Source organism: Odocoileus virginianus, chromosome 8, assembly GCF_023699985.2.
Source record: "Odocoileus virginianus isolate 20LAN1187 ecotype Illinois chromosome 8, Ovbor_1.2, whole genome shotgun sequence".
Lineage (NCBI taxonomy): Eukaryota > Metazoa > Chordata > Mammalia > Artiodactyla > Cervidae > Odocoileus > Odocoileus virginianus.
This window is the reverse complement of record NC_069681.1, coordinates 21995308-22012859: the sequence shown is the minus strand read 5'-3', so window position 1 is coordinate 22012859 and position 17552 is coordinate 21995308. Positions and strand designations below refer to the sequence as shown.

The 17552-nt window shown below is 38.8% G+C and overlaps 1 protein-coding gene across 1 annotated transcript in view; it reads left to right on the top strand.

Annotated features, from left to right (window-relative positions):
• The window catches only part of FREM2 (FRAS1 related extracellular matrix 2), a 157956-nt gene that overhangs the window by 120981 nt on the left and 19423 nt on the right, over positions 1-17552 (top strand). Inside the window, exons 12-16 of the mRNA XM_070471311.1 lie at positions 1524-1654; positions 3694-3852; positions 5561-5864; positions 9029-9160; positions 12434-12765. Of these exons, the coding sequence (XP_070327412.1) occupies positions 1524-1654; positions 3694-3852; positions 5561-5864; positions 9029-9160; positions 12434-12765 (1058 nt within the window). The remainder of the gene's footprint in view (positions 1-1523; positions 1655-3693; positions 3853-5560; positions 5865-9028; positions 9161-12433; positions 12766-17552) is intronic.

Here is a 17552-nt window from a genome sequence, read left to right as displayed (position 1 = left end):
TTTGTATAATTCACAGCACTGCAGAACTCGGATGTTTATAAGGCTAAGACAAGCAATGAAAATGAGTAGATCAAGGAGGGTGTGAGGGAAAGATGGAATAATGGAAATCTTCTTCAACCAGAAAGTCCATTCCCTGCTGAGCAAAACTTGTATGGTCATAGCCAGATGACTGTGTGCAGTCAGAAAAGTGCAAAAGATATGAAAAATCTGTATTTTCCTGTGAAATCCCCAGATATTGAAGGACTGGAAACTAAATTTCCATTGCAACATCACCACAGGTCAAGCCAAACAAATAGGTGACCTGGAAGTGATTAGCTATTTTCACCCTCTGGAACAGGAAGCATAAGCCCTCCTGGGGTGGGAGACATCTAAGACTGATGGACTCACAGTACAGGCTAAGGTCAATGTGAGAAAGGGCTTTACCGAGAATCGGAACTAATTTGAAAGATGAGTCTGGCTTACTAACACAATTTTAAAGAGAAAAATCTTTTTCATAATTGATGGAAGTAGGCAAAGAAAGATACACTAAAGACATTTTCTTCTGTCACATTTTAAAGGACTTCTTAACTTAGAATTGTAATGATCAAATACTGCAGCATATGTTATCTTCTCAGATTGGAATGATTATGCATTATATTCTTTATTTTCTCTCCTGAACTAGTTTCTCAAGAGGCATTGTAAAGCCCACAACGTTTTTTATCCAAGTTTGGTCAGCTGCTTATTCATGAGTTCAATAAAATCAATTAATTTTTTAATATCTTGAGAATTTTAGAATAAATGATTAAAAGGGGATTATCATGATTGGGTTTAATTTTCATAACAATGAAGGAATTATTTTTAGTGAGGAGGAATAGGGTGAGAGCAAAAACACCATTAACACTTTTGTTAAAAAAATGTTCTTAAAGTAATTAGCCTCCAACTAATAAAAATAAATGGAAAAAAAAAAATGTTCTGCACTTCTAAGATTAACATCAACAACCAAAAGAAGTCTTTTTAAAATATAGTTTGACATGATGTTAAAAATTTCAACCATTTTATGCCCAGCTTTTTTAGATACATACATAATGAAAATACTATTCACACTCAGTAATATCTATGTGATCATATATTTCATACATGTCCTATTGTTCTAGAAATTCTGGGAAATGAGAGGTGAGTTTGTCTGGTTGTTCCAGTATTAGAATTATGAATTGCCTATTCCATCACTCTGCATGTTTTCAAACTGTGGATCAAAAAAATCAATTTAGTAGCTTATGATTAGAGTTTTCTTCTGGATAAAATGGAATGGAAAAATTTTAGCATGCAACGCATATAGTGAGAATAGATGATGTTCTAAAAATTTTATTCATTTTATTCACACCCACATGTGCACACAAAAACAGATGTGAGTATGTTTACATAGTCTTAAGTATACTGGGCGACAATATAAAATGTATTTCTCATTGTGGGTCATTGTCAAAGGTTACCAGAAACCTCTCATATTCTTATGTAAAGAATTTAAACCTGTGATTTTGCATTTGTAGAAATTGAGTTTAAGGAGGGAGAAACCCAGCACATTGTTGAAATTGAAGTAATATTTGATGGCGTAAGAGAGATGAGAGAGGCCTTCACTGTCCACCTAAAGCCTGATGAAAATATGATAGCAGAGACACAGGTAAGTAATCAGATATGGATATAAAGTCTTGGCCAGCATTTTATCAGGGAAAATGTGTGTAACCATCCCAAGTATACAGCTAAGTCGTGGACTTTAGACTTTATGAAGATGCATATAATCTCTTTTCACCTCCTAAATAAATGTTTCCATTGGAAAACAAAAATGAAGAAATTCCTAAATTCCCTGGTGGTTCAATGGTTAGGACTCTATGCCTTTACTCCCAAGGACCTGCATTCGATCCCTGGTCAGAGAACTAAGATCCCACAAGACAAGTGGCACGGCCAAAAAAAAGAAAAGATTCCTGTCTCTTTCTTGAAAAATCATGTTTGTAGGAAGTCAAGGACTAGAGTCACTGAGTCCACGGCAGCCCAGTTTACCCTTTCCATTTTAGTCAATAATGATTGAATCTGGGATTAACCTTTGTGCTTTGTAGTCTCAGCACAAAGATGAGGCTATTAGTTTAGTGCCACAACTCATTAAAACACATATTTTTAACCCATGAAACAATTTTCTAACCCCCAAAATTCCCACCTGTTCATCATAACTATTAAATTGATGTCCAGAGGCTCAAACACTCAAATGTTATGGTCCTAACGATTCTTTTCTGTTTTCATTTAATTTTATTTTGTATCATCAACCAGATTTTCTTCAAAATAAACATAATTTGCATAGAATTTTGACCTTTAACTTTTAAAGCTAAAGGATTTTAAAATTTTTATTTTATATTGGAGAATAGTTGATTAACAGTGTTGTGTGAGTTCTGGGTTTACAGCAAAGTGATTCAGTTATGCATATGGGTGTATCTGTTTTTTTTTTCAAGTTCTTTACCCATTTAGGTTATTACAGAACTTTGAGCAAAGTTCCCTGTGCTATATTGTAGGTCTTTGTTGTTTATCTATTTTAAATATAGCAGTGTGTACATGTCAGCCCCAAACTCCCATTCTATCGCTCCCCACCACCCTTCCCCCCTAGTGACCATAAGTTCATTCTCTAAATCTGTGAATTTGTTTCTGTTTTGTAAATAAGTTCATTTGTATCATTTTTTTAAGATTTCACATATAAGTGATATAAGAATTAAGGAACTGACCAATTTTTATATTATCTGTGCTTACATTTATTATATTTCTTTTGTATATTAGTGGTTTCACTATTAGTGTAAGATATTTTTCCCTTAAGGACAGGTATTTTTAATATTTTATAGTTTTTGCTACTTGATGGTATTTAGAGTGCCTTGGGTTTTTTCAAGTCATAGTTAAAATTCCAGAAGTAGGGACAGCAAATCTTTTTCAAATATGAGTCTTGATCACCTAAGAAATGAGCCTTTAACTTTTATGGAGCATTGTATTAACCTCTCCTGAGTAAGAGGAACAGAGATTCATTCAAATGACTTCAAGTGATCAAAGCCTCTTTTAAGAGGACACCGGTAAGTATAGGCTTAGAAACTGTGATGTGTCATCAGATACTGGAAGGTGGTTCAGGAGCTAAGGCAAATTTATGAGCAAGGTGTTCTTATCACCCTACCAGCAGGAGGTGTTCACGGGACCCTCTTCTGTCTGCGACTCAGCTTCTCCCTCTGCCTTTGTTTCAGGCTGTGCTTCTGCTCGTCTGAAGCTTCACTTTTCACTGCCATCCACGTCAGCAGGGTCCCCAGAATCTACCTTCTCCCATGGTGTCTTTCAGCTTTCCTCCCGCTATTAATTAATTGACTTTGTCATCGTCTTCCACTTTACAACCCCAACAACACTTTACAACCAAGTTAGACTTAGCTAGTATCATTGCAATTTGGAGGAAAAATTACAACCACATACTCTGTGGGCCACTGGCCAACAGACTGCCCTGAGCTCAGGTACCCTCCCTTGGACATGCTAGGGTTATTAGAAACAAACCACATAGGACCTGTCACACTGCAGGGTCGCTGGGCATGACAACTGCTATTATATTGAAACCATGTACTTGCCAAGTATTGTATTGTTCTGCACAATAGAAGCATCAGGAGTCTGATATTTCAATAATCATGGATAACTATCTTTTCTTTCAAGGCGACCAAAGCCATTGTGTATATAGAAGAAACGAACAGCATGGCCGATGTCACTTTTCCTTCTGTCCCTCAAGTTGTGTCCTTGCTGATCTACGATGACACTTCCAGGGCCAAAGAGAGTGCTGGACCTGTGTCTGGTTATCCTGTCGTCTGTATCACAGTGAGTAGGAAATGGAGGAAAATTGTAAAATAGTTTAAATAGTTATGAACATTAACCAAGGTAGCATGGGCTTTGCCATGATGAGATACAAGTGGGAAAATACTGCGGATTTACTCTTTGGTCTTCGGAAAGGAAAATATTACTCAAGTGAAGCTCCCGTTTTTCTCCCTTCATCCAACAAAGGTTTACTAACTGATGTGCCCATAGTGTGTATCTCGTATTATCTCAGGATCTGTCACTGGAAGAAAAATTAATAAGATATAAACTTTGTGCTTGAGGTATTTAAAAATAAGGAAGAGGAAAACATGTACGAATTTATCACTCTACTATAAGGCACAATGAGCATTATCATGATACAAACTAGGAAATAGAACCACAGCTCCACCTGTGAGGGGAGGTTTGGGATGGTCTGATGGAGTGTCACTAGTTTGAGTCACATAAGGAAACATCATTCCAGAATGAAGTGGTTGCCTTACAAATGGCATAGTATCATTACTTTTTTTAGTTAGTGTCTCTTTGCTATAAATTATAAGCACCTTGTGAGCAAAAATTCAGACACATTTACTTATTTTATGTTGCTTTACAATTTTGGGTTAGTTTCTGCTGTACAATAAAGGGAATCAGCTGTGTGTCTGTACACATATGTCTCCTCTCTCAGGGCCTCCCTCCCACTCTCTAAGTCATCACAGAGCTCTGAGCTGAGCTCCCTGCGCTCCCAGCAGCTTCCCACTAGCTATCTATTGTATACATGGTAGTGTATGTACTGAGCTTCCCTGGTGGCTGAGACAGTAAAGAATTTGCCTGCAATGCAGGAGATATGGGTTTGATCCCTGGATTGGGAAGATGCCCTGGAGAAGGAAATGGCAACCCACTGCAGTATTCTTGCCTGGAGAATCCCATGGACAGAGGAGTTTGACAGGCTACAGTCCACGGGGTCACAAAGAGTCAGACACACAACTGAGTGACTAACACACGTAGTGTATGTATCTCAACACTATTCTCCCAATTCATCCGACCCTTCCTTCTGCTACTTATTTTTATATTGCAATATCCTGGGTTTAATGACCTGTATATAATAGGTATACAGTAAGTGTGTGTTGGATTATCAAGGCAAGCAATGATTATGTGGTACAAGTAATAGAAGTCTTGAAATATATTAAGGAACATGGACCTCATTTGTTGGGCCGCAGGGAGCTCTTGCCCAGAAAAATGACAGGAGCAGACAGGTTGTAGTGGAGTGTTACCATGGCAGCAATGGCCCCCTGACTAGAAAGGCTCTGAATTAGACAGAAAGGTGATGCTGGGAATGGAAAGAAGGGGCCAGCTTACGAGACACAGAAAGAATCAACCAAGTTCACTGGCCCACCGGACAGGGGGGACAATATAGAAAGGGGGGGAGTGAGGAAGAGAGAAAGACAGGGATGATCTGACAACTGTAGGGATGTGAGAGATGATGAAATGAGTGTCACTTTTACTCAAGTTATCAAGCTAAAGGTGGAAAAGCCCCATAAGCTGTTTGAAATGCAAGGTCAGAGTCCCTGAAAGCTAGCATGGCTAGGAATAGGAATTTGAAAGTTGCATGAGTAGCATTGTTGACTTGGGGGAAAAAAGAGTAGCACTGAAGATAGTAAAGTAGAGAGAATTTAAGAGGACTAATTTCCACCTTGTTCTATCCTGTGGCCCTGACACAGTTATTTGTTTCCCATAGGCTTGCAACCCTAAATATTCAGACTACGAAAAAACAGGCTCTCTCTGTGCAAGTGAGAACATCAATGACACTTTGACCCGGTACCGATGGCTGATCAGCGCCCCCGCGGGCCCCGACGGCGTGACCAGCCCCATGAGAGAAGTGGACTTTGACACCTTTTTCACTTCGTCCAAGATGATCACTTTAGACTCCATATACTTCCAGCCTGGCTCCAGAGTGCAGTGTGCAGCTCGAGCTGTGAATGCTGACGGCAGTGAAGGCTTGGAACTGATGAGTCCTATTGTGACCATCGGCAGAGAAGAAGGTAGTACATGGCGGTTTTCACATCATGTTCGCTGGAATACCAAGGAATGTTATATATGTCTTATTTCTAGTTATTCATTCGTCCAAATGCCCCATGTATTCTGTGATATGTTGATAATTTTAAATGATAAAGTGAAAGTGTTAATCACTCAGTTGTGTCTGAGTCTTTGCAACCCTATGGACCGTAGCCCACCAGGCTCCCCTGTCCATGGGCTTTTCCAAGCAAGAATACTGGAGCAGTAACCATTCCCTTCTCCAGGGGATCTTCCCAACCCAGGAATCGAACCCTGGTTTCCTGCATTACAGGAGGATTCTTTACCATCTGAGCCGTTGCTGCTCTTAAAATGATAGGTATTTTAAAATGATAATCTATTTTCACAAAAATAGTCATTAGAAAACAAATATATACTCATTGTTCATTTTTCAGCCACTGTGCAAATGTCACAATTTTGCTGGAATATGAAAAATAAGGCATGATTCCTGCCCTCCCAGAGTTCACACTCAAGTTGAAGACAGACGCATTTTAGTCTGGAGGGGGCACAGAAATGCAAGTCATTGTGATGAGTTTAATCTGAATGGATCATGAAAGGTTTCATCAAAGAGGAGATGCTTAAGCTGAATCTTGAAAACAGGAGTGGGGGAAAGGCATAAGCAATGACTCATAGACGCATGAAGAAACCTAGAGTATTCTGGGAGCTGCAAGCAGAAAAATAAGGCAATATGTGAGGGAGGGGAGGGGCAATCAGATGAAGCAGATGGTACACGTGGGTCGGATCTGGGCAGGGTGGCTGATGTAAAGGTGTGAAGCCAGGGCACCGCCAGCTGGTTGTTGGATGAGCAGGAGCTTGCTGGGTCAGGAGGGGAAGGACAGTCCAAGAACAGAGGTATGTAAGAGTATCTATACTTTATTATTACAATGGAGTTAATAAGGGATGTACATACTGTAAGAAATCATATATAGAGAGAAACCTATATATTTTGGACTGAAGACTCTCTGATTCTAGTTTCTGTTTCTAAAATGAGTACATTTTTAGCTTTATTTTATTATAAATAATGTATATTTTATGACTAGTCTTAAGTATTTAATTCTAGGATAACAATCTCATTCATTTAGTTAAGCAACAGTTACTTTTTTCCTGTTGTTTTCCAATCATTTTTACTATGTCTGTTTATATTAAAATGATCTTGTGAATATGACTGTAACTGATGATGAGGCAGGACTGGAGCCCAGACACAGTGGAGGTGAGAAATAGATGTAGCTGAAGACAACATTGAAAAGACAGGAAATCTACTTTATAAATTAACCTTTTTCTTGGCAGAATTTTTAAACTAGAGTTTTAAAATAGCTTTTTACAAGCTGGAAATAGAACTGCCATATGACCCAGCAATCCCACTTCTGGGCATACACACCGAGGAAACCAGATCTGAAAGAGACATGTGCACCCCAATGTTCATCACACCACTGTTTATAATAGCCAGGACATGGAAGCAACCCAGATGCCCATCAGCAGACGAATGGATGAGGAAGCTGTGGTACATATACACCATGGAATATTACTCAGCCATTAAAAAGAATTCATTTGAATCAGTTCTAATGAGATGGATGAAACTGGAGCCCATTATACAGAGCGAAGTAAGCCAGAAAGATAAAGACCATTATAGTATACTAACACATATATATGGAATTTAGAAAGATGGTAATGATAACCCTATATGCAAAACAGAAAAAGAGACTCAGATGTATAGAACAGACTTGTAGACTCTGGGAGAAGGCGAGGGTGGGATGTTTCAAGAGAACAGCATCGAAACATGTATATTATCTAGGGTGAAACAGATCACCAGCCCAGGTTGGGTGCATAAGACAAGTGCTCGGGCCTGGTGCACTGGGAAGACCCAGAGGGATCGGGTGGAGAGGGAGGTGGGAGGGGGGACCGGGATTGGGAATACATGTAAATCCATGGCTAATTCATTTCAATGTATGACAAAAACCACTGCAATGATGTAAAGTAATTAGCCTCCAACTAATAAAAATAAATGGAAAAATAAATAAATAAATAAATAAATAAATAAATAAAAATAATAATAAAATAGCTTTTTACAAAGCTATTTTTTATATATATAGTTTTTATAAGATTCTATTTCTAAAAATTTATTTGTATACAATTCTTCAGAAGTATGTTTGTTGCAGCAAGAAAGGTTATATGGACCATCTCCTACCCTTATATATTCAGGATCAATATATAGATAAACTGTGTAGTAAATATGTTCTTTTGTCAGGATTAAAATGTATGATTTTTAAGTTTCTTTTAAAACCAAAGTATTGTGTTGGTGCCAAAAAAATTAAACAATGACTTTAAATGAATCACCCTTAATTAATAAAACAGACATGCAATGATGCTAGGGCCTGATTCTGATTTTGTTGACATTCTCATAAATACCTTTTGAACTGTGGTGTTAGAGAAGACTCTTGAGAGTCCCTTGGACTGCAAGGAGATTGAACCTGTCCATCCTAAAGGAAATCAGTCCTGACTATTCATTGGAAGGACTGATGCTGAAGCTGAAACTCCAATACTTTGGCCACCTGATGTGAAGAACTGACTCATTGTAAAAGATCCTGATGCTAGGAAAGATTGAGGGCAGGAGAAGGGGACGACAGAGGATGAGATGGTTGGATTGCATCACTGACTCAATGCATGTGAGTTTGAGCAAGCTCCGGGAGTTGATGATGGACAGGGAAGCCTGGCGAGCTGCAGTTCATGGGGTCACAAAGAGTCGGACATGACTGAGTGACCGAACTGACACTTACTTTTCTCCTATTGTTTTCCAATCATTTTTACTATATCTGTTTATATTAAAATGATCTTGTGAATATGACCATAACCGATGATGTGCAGCACATTTTAAATCACGTTGAACAGTAACTGATTTTTCCTCAAACTTTAGAAGATACTCCAAGTCTTCAGAAGCAGCCATTGAACTGTCTGCTGGGATTACTTCTTACACCAGGGTCTTTTGATTCCTCATAATATCTACTCTCAGCAATGCCTTGGTCCACAGAGAATTTTAAAGTACATAGAAAAATAATAGTGCCTATTAAAAATGTATATACTTTAGGTGTCAGCTGTTATCTTCTTTTAGCATAAATGTATATTCATTGTGCCTTAGGTCTTTGCCAGCCCCGAGTGCCCGGGATAGTGGGAGCAGAGCCCTTCTCAGCTAAACTGCGCTACACGGGCCCCGAGGACCCAGAGTACACGAACCTCATCAAACTCACCGTCACGATGCCCCACATAGACGGTAGGTGACTTGGGTAAGCAAAGCCGTGGAGATAGTTTGGGCTTCTCTTTACCTGGTTTATTTTACTGAATACAGGCAGAGCTCATTTCATTGCACTTCGCAGATACTGTGGTTTTTACAAGTTGAAGGTGGGTGGCAACCCTGCTTCCAGCAATCTGTTGGCACCATTTTCCCAACAGCATCTGCTTGCTTACATCTCTATGCCACATTTTGGTAATATTTCAAACCCTCCACCAGCAAAAAGATTTTGATTCACTGAAGACTCAGGTGATGGTTAGCATTTTTCAACAATAAAATATTTTTCAGTCAAGATGGGTCCACTGTGTTTTAGACATGACGCTATTACACACTTTACAGTATAGTTGCACTGGGAAACAGAAAAAAATTCATGGAACTCACTTCATTTTGGTATTCACTTTATTGCGGTGATCTAGAACCAAACCGGCAGTATCTCTGAGGTCTGCCTGTTTTCTGAATAACCAAGGGTACAATAAATGCTCAGTTTACAATTTAAGTTTCAAGCCTTGCTTCTTTTGAGTGTTTTTTGCTATCTGTCTGCTCGGTTTTATTTTTTCTGACAATTTCAGCACTTAAAATTAAGTAAATGTCATACATGTCACAACACATTGAAACAAAGCTTTGGTTGATGTGCTATCTTTTATGAAATGGCATAATGTGCCTTCAAAACTCTTAAATCTGGACTTGCATTGAAGCTCATGGTATCTCAATGCCTGCCTTTAACATCCATTTGCTATTTCATAGCAGGAATCTCATAAATCTCTGCCAATATTTATTGCAACAGCTAAGACATTTCTTAGCCATTAAAATAAGACAAAAATGCCCCTAACAATATTAAATTTTGTGTTCATTTTCTCTGGATAGGGAACTGTGGCCAGAATTTCTAAATTAGTAACTTTATCCACACCTTAGGAACATTTCCTCATGTACAGTAGACATTTTCACATTCTATTCTTAATTCACTTTATATCTAAAGTATATAAACATTAATTCTATTACTTGGTACGTTAGTTATAGTTTAAGTAGCTAATGGAGAGGCAATATTAGGCAATATAGGTAAAATACGAACTAAAATACGAACTAAAATATATATATATATGCATGTATGTGTGTGTGTATATATATATGTATGTGTGTGTGTGTATATATATGTATGTGTGTGTGTGTGTATATATATATGCGTGTATATATATATGAGAAGGGAATGACAACTGGCTCTGGTATTCGTGCCTGGGAAATCCCATGGACAGAGGATCCTGACAGGCTACAGGCCACGGCGTTGAAAAGGAGTCAGACACAACCTAGAGACTTACCAACAGCAAATATATATGTATGTATATGTATAAGGTAGAATTTATACATAAGGTAGAATTTATCTGCCTCATGAAAAAGGACATTATTTTGCCTTGTCTGCTTATTGCATACCCACATTTTTGCTTATGGACAGGACTCTGCCCCCTCTTTATTTCATGGTGTACAGTTGGGTCCGTGTTTAGACCCTACCTTTAGGCCCATGTGAGCTCTCACCACGTGAGGGGTGTGACTCAGACCCGCAGACAGTGGAGGAGACCACAGGGAAGGGCTGACCTGTAACAGTCCTTCCTAATAGAAAGACTGGTCCCTCACGCATCTCCTAGAGCTTGACTTAGCATTTTCTAAGACAGTCAATGCTCAAAGCTCTGCAGAAGCTGACCAGTTCTTTCGTGGAGCCAACATTTTGCTCTGGGAGAATCTAAGAAGGAGAGGTAGAAAAGATTCCAGGAGAAAACCTCTTTCATAGCCCTTTTTGCTGCATTATTTACCACAAGGTTCAACAAACTAGGTCCCGTGGGCTGAATCTAACCTGCTGCCTGTTTTTGTGTGGTTTGCAAGCTATGAATGCTTTTACATTTTTAAATGTTTGGAAGAAACCAAAAGAAGGACATTTCATGATACATGAAAATTATTTAAAAGTATGCTGCTGCTGCTAAGTCGCTTCAGTCGTGTCTGACTCTGTGTGACCCCATAGACGGCAGCCCACCAGGCTCCCCCGTCCCTGGGATTCTCCAGGCAAGAACACTGGACTGGGTTGCCATTTCCTTCTCTAATGCATGAAAGTGAAAAGTGAAAGTGAAGTAGCTCAGTTGTGTCTTGACTCCTAGCAACCCCATGGACTGCAGCCTACCAGGCTCCTCCATCCCTGCGATTTTAAATTATAATCCCTAATAAAGGCTTCTTGCACACAGTTATGTGAATTCCTTTACAAACCATCTATGGCAACCTTGGCTCTGAAATCGCAACCCTAAACAGTTGCAGCAGATCCTTATAGCTCACAAATCCTGAAATATTTACAATTTGAATCTTTATAGAAGAAATTGGGCAATTCTTATCCAATACTCTATGGTGGTAGTTTTCAAAATTTTTGGTCTTAGGGCACACTCAAAATTATAGCCACAAAGACCTTTCATTTTTGTGGGTTATAGCCTTAAGTATTAACTGGATTTAAAATTAAAATTGAAGAATTGTTAAATATTTATTCATTAATGTTAAAAAATAACAAGAAATCCATTACATGTTAACATGAAAAATACACTTTTTTTTTCCATTTATTTTTATTAGTTGGAGGCTAATTACTTTACATCATTACAGTGGTTTTTGTCATACGAAAAATACACTTTTAAGAAAAAGAACTATACTTTATAAAACAAAACAAAAGAATGGCATTGTTTCACATTTTTAAAAACATCTTTAGTGTCGGGCTTAATAAAAGACAGCTGGATCCTTATATCTACTTCTACATTCAACCTATTACAATATATGATTTAGTTTAGACTGGAAAAATCCATTGTACACTACTGAGAAAATAAGCATGGAGAAGTCAAATAATACCTTAGAGTCATGAAAAGAGCATTAGTATTACAGATTTCCTGAAAAATTCTCAGGATCCTCAGGGGTCCTAAATACCACTTTAATAATCACCGAAAAAGAAAGTGAAGGTGTTAGTTGCTTTGTGGTGTCTGACTCTTTGCAACCTCATGGACTGTATCCCGCCAGCCTCCTCTGTCCTTGGGATTTTCCAAGCAAGAATCCCTTCTCCAGGGGATCTTCCCAACCCAGAGATTGAAGCCCGGTTTCCTGCATTGCAGGCTCTTCTTTACCATCTGAGCCATCACTGATCACTTACCTTTTCAGGAGATAAAGAGATTATGAAGCAAGGGTCCAAAGCCCTTTGCTGTTGGAGAAAATGGTAACAGTGATTATCACCATTCCTTGTAGGCATGCTCCCCATCATCTCTACCAAAGAGCTTTCCAACTTTGAGCTCACACTCAGCCCTGATGGCACCCGTGTTGGAAATCACAAGTGCTCCAACCTCTTGGATTACACCGAAGTAAAGACCCACCATGGTTTCTTGACTGATGCTACCAAAAATCCGGAAATAATTGGAGAGACATATCCTTACCAGTACAGCTCGTCTATCAGAGGTTCCAACACCTTACGCTTCTACCGAAACCTGAACCTGGAGGCCTGCTTATGGGAGTTTGTTAGCTACTACGACATGTCCGAGCTGCTCACTGACTGTGGTGGGACCATTGGAACCGATGGACAGGTATGGACCTTTAACATCTGAGCTTTGGTCACTGGACAAACCGGTTGGACAGAGTCCCGGCTTCTGTTTTCCATCTTGGTGATGTAGGTTATTGGGCACAAGAAAGAGTAGGTGATTGGCATGAGTGCTATAAAAACCCATGTCTATTTCTAGAAATCTATGTCTTTTTTTAAGCAATGGGTCAGTAGCATTATCTTTGGATTGAAAGGACACCATATAACTATGCAGTAAGCTCCAAATCTACTCTGATATTATAAAACTGCAAATACTAATTTCTCTTCAAAGTACACATTTGCATTTTTTTGTGTTGTGTTCTAGATGCCTGGGATGTATCATGAACCATCTAAAATAAGGATTTAGTCCTCAGAGTCCGTCCAGTTTTTCTCCCTCCTTACTTTCTTCTTCGTCTACCTTCTATCTTTCTCTCCCTCTACCTCCATTTTGCCTCCTTTATCTTTCTAGTTTTCTCCCCTTTTCTTCCCTATCTGGTTCATCACTAACATAGTCCATCACTAACATAGTCAAAAGTATTTTCATTTAAAGCTTACTGTTATTTCTACTCTATAATTACTTATTTCTCTTCATACTACACAGGCAGACATTTACACATAAAAATACACACACATAAACACAGTCCACCCCCCACCCCCACCACCATCAGCAGTAAAGTTGTTAAAATGGTGGTGAAGCAAGGTCTTCATTAGTGGTTATAACAGAGAATCTAAAATATATAGTATGTAGCTTAGATTTGAAGTGAGTATTGAATTAAAACTCATGTTCCATCCTACCTGACTGAACAAAGAATTTATATAAGTAGGCTTATACATTAAACTAGGGCTTCCTTGGTGGTGCTAGTGGTTAAAGAACCTGCCTGCTAATGCAGTAGGTGTAAGAGATGCGGGTTTGATCCCTGGGTCGGGAAGATCCCGTGGAAGAGGGCACAGTAACCCACTCCAGTATTCTTGCCTGAAGAATTCCATGGACAGAGGAGCCTGGCAGGCTTAGCACACTTGCATACATTAAAGTGTCAAATGGTATCCAGAATATATCTTGTCTTTCAAAAGTTAACCATGAGTCTATATTTCTTTCTGTGCTATATTCCTGTGATGTTAAAATATAAGACAACTAATAGCAAGGGAAGCATAGATCATAACTGTGGGTTTACTCCCAAAGCAAAGCTGTAAACCTTGACCAGTTCTGCTGGTGTTGATGTCGAATGGCCCTGTATTTTATGTCTGCGATCTATTGGACTCCAAGGATGTGAGAGTTTATCTCTATGTCCTCTGAAAGCAACAAATATCCAGAAACTTGCTTGAATTACTAAAAATCCCAAGTAAGAACACCAACAGGAAGACAGTATAGAACAGTGTAAAGAGCCTGCATATTGAAATTTAGCAAATGCAGACCTAAAGTTGGCTGACATTTTCTAGCTCCATCTTCTTGGGCAGGTTACTTAAACCCTCATAAGTGTTGCTGTTCAAGTCCCTCTTTGCCACATGGAAGAAGCATGAAAGAAACAAAGTTCTGCCCCAGAATAAAGACTCATGTTAACACATCTACATCAGCGTTTTTCTTTAGAGGACAAGTGTCTCCAGTCCTTTGGTTGTTCCTCACAGAGCCTATTTTCATTCCATTATTAAATCATCCCTGTATTCTGTCTGGATGCTTTTCTCTCAGGATCCTGCTAGAGTCATGGGATCTACTGGCATAAACCCAATGGGACCCAGTAATAGGATTCCACTGTTGTTCTGGTTCTTGTTTGTTAAAAAGCTCTTCGTACCATGGAGCCTCTCTGTTGGTCTTATCTAATCTATGGTTACTTTTTAGTCTCAAGAATGTTTTCTATCTTCTCTGCAAAATGGCAGTACTTCTCTGTCTTTTATGCATGCATTCCAGACAGGCTTCCCTACTGAAAAGCCTGCGCTTAACCCTATGCTCAGTCACTTCCGTCATGTCCGACTCTTCGGGATGCCATGGACTGTAGCCCGCCAGGCTCCTCTGTTCATGGGATCTTCCCAGTAAGAATACCGGAGTGCGTTGTCATTTTGTACTCCAGGGGATCTTCCCAAGCCATGGATCAAACCCGCATCTCCTGCATTGTAGGCCGATTCTTTACCAACTTAGCCGCCAGGGAAGACAATAATAGTATAGCGAACATCTGTTTAATGTTTACTATATACCTGTCATCATGTCTAAGTACTCTACATGTTTCCACTAAACCTGCCCTCACAACAACACTATGAGACAAATACGAATTTTTTTCCCTTTTTGGAGATGCTGAAGCAAAAAATATCCAAATAACTCATCCCAATTCAATTCATTTGTAAGCCTGTTCTCTTAACCACATCATGATACTTATCTGGACATTTAATTGAGTGAATTCAGTGTCATTTAGTTGGGTGAATGTGAGGAATGGTTATGGTCACAGATGAAATTGCAAGAAAGACAAATAAACTTTGTTCTCTGTTCCTGATACAAGAACAGAAATAACCCCAGGTCTGTTTGTCCTCTGCCAGCCAATTCCACATCTCCCTGGCCAAGCAGCAAATAGATATGCCTTTCTCTCTTCTAGTCCTTTTCTAAACTTGCCAACTTAGATCAAGGTAATCACTATGCAAACAAATTTTACTAAGTGGTAATTGCTTCTGCCAGGAACAACATGATGAAGGACTGATTTTTATCTTTAATGTTCTTAGTAGCAAAAGCTACTGCCTGGAAATATTGCCAGGTTTCTGCGTTTTTCTTTGTGATTAAAAAGCTGTTTGTAACACACTCTTAAAGGTTTCTGGCTTGTCTAACCTCCCAGCTTCAAGTTATTTAACTTACAAGACAGAGTTGCCAAACTGAAGGAATCACATGAAATATCCAAGATAGTTATCTGTTAACAGCAAATGAAGTTTTATTAAGTTTTATTCAGTTTGACTACAACTAGTGTTAGCTAATATTAAGACTGGTTCTGCTTTTTCTATCTTATTCATTGTGGCTCAGCAGTGAAAAATCCGCCTGCAATGCAGGAGATGTGGGTTCAGTCTCTGGGTCAGGAAGATCCGCTGGAGTAAGAAATGGCAACTCACACCAGTATTCTTGCCTGAAAAATCCAATGGACAGAGGAGCCTAGCAGGCTACAATACAAAGGGTTGCAAAAAGTCATACACAGCTGAGCACACACACACACAAGACTGCTTCTGCTTTTTCTATCTAATTTATTGCCCACTTAGTCATTAAAGAAATTTTCAGTAAGTGCCTACTCTGTGCCAGGATCTGTATGGGTATCCAGTGAGGACATCAAACACAGACCTTAAACTCCCTCCAAGTCCAGTTACAGGAGTTAAATGCTCATTCTTATAAAAGTTAACAATTTACTTTCCAACAAAAAGAAATTTGGAATTTCTCTAATGATAGTCAACACTAAAATCCTTCTTAATAGTTAGTTTCTAAAATGTAAAAGCAGATACAGCAGGAAGAGAAAAATAGAGATAAATTGAAAATTATTCTGCTCCATCATTTAGTGTGACCTGTTTTATAAATAAACTTTTAAATTGTTTGGGTACACAAGGAAAAACACTAGTGATGCAAAATAGCTATTAAAGTTGAACTAAATTTTTAAACTGTTGGATTCTTTTGGAGACTTTCTCTTGTACACCATTTCTCTTATGGGTAAAAGATCTCAGTTCATTCCACTTTTCACATCCTGGTCAGCAGTATTGAAAGGTCAGAGGTTTAACTCTCACCTTATTAGCAACAGATAACACTGTTCATGGAGAATGAACAAATTGCAGAAATTCAGCCTCAATCACATGAAATGGCAGTTTACTCGTGAAAAGACATAATATGATTCTGGAAAAGTATGTATTTTTTTTTAGTTGTTGATTAGTGGAATAATTTTCCTTTAAAAAAAAAAAAACTATGTGTTTGATTTAGAAACATACACCTCTGGGGCTAGAGTCTACTTTAGAAGTCATCTCTTTCCATCCCATTACTTTCCACTTAGCACACCAATTTACTCTTTAAAAAAAAAAAAAAGTGATTTCTCGAAATCATTTTCTGAGAAATAGCAAGAATCCAAAATGTATAACTTTCATGAAGTGTGTTGCTTCCTAGGTTGTCAAGTTTGTCAATATTTTTAGTGAGGTAGGTTTTTTTGGTTAGTGAAAGGAATGATAGTACTGTGGAAAGCTGGGAAACTAAAAGTTTACAAAAGGACTCACTCCTTATCCCACAATCACTGTACACAGGCATATTTTCTAGCCTCTTTTCAGTATGTGTATGCATTTTTAACAGTAACAGCATATTATTTATACTCTTTGGTTGTGACTTTTTAATTTAACATATTATAGTCCTTTTCCCCCTTGACAAGGAAAATTCATCACATACATGATTTTTTCTGTGTTTCTGAATTTTATTTATTTATTTTTGTTTATTTGCTGGCTGTTCTGGGTCTCTGTTGCTGTGCAGGCTTTTCTGTAGTTGCAGTGAGCAGGACTACTGTCTTGTTGCGGAGCACACAGGGTCTACAGCATGCAGGCTTCAGTTGCTCCACAGCATGTGGGATCTTTCTGGACCAGGGATCGAACTCGTGTCTCCTGCACTGGCAGGCAGATTCTTTACCACTGAGTCCCCAGGGAAGCCCTTATAGTTATTCATTTATTTTTGGCTGCACTGGGTCTTCACTGCTGCGCAGAGGCTTTCTCTTGTTGCAGCGAATGGGGGCTGCTCTCTAGTTGCAGTGTGTGGGCTTCTCATCGCAGTGGCTTCTATTGTGCAGAGCACAGGCTCAAGCAGGTGCG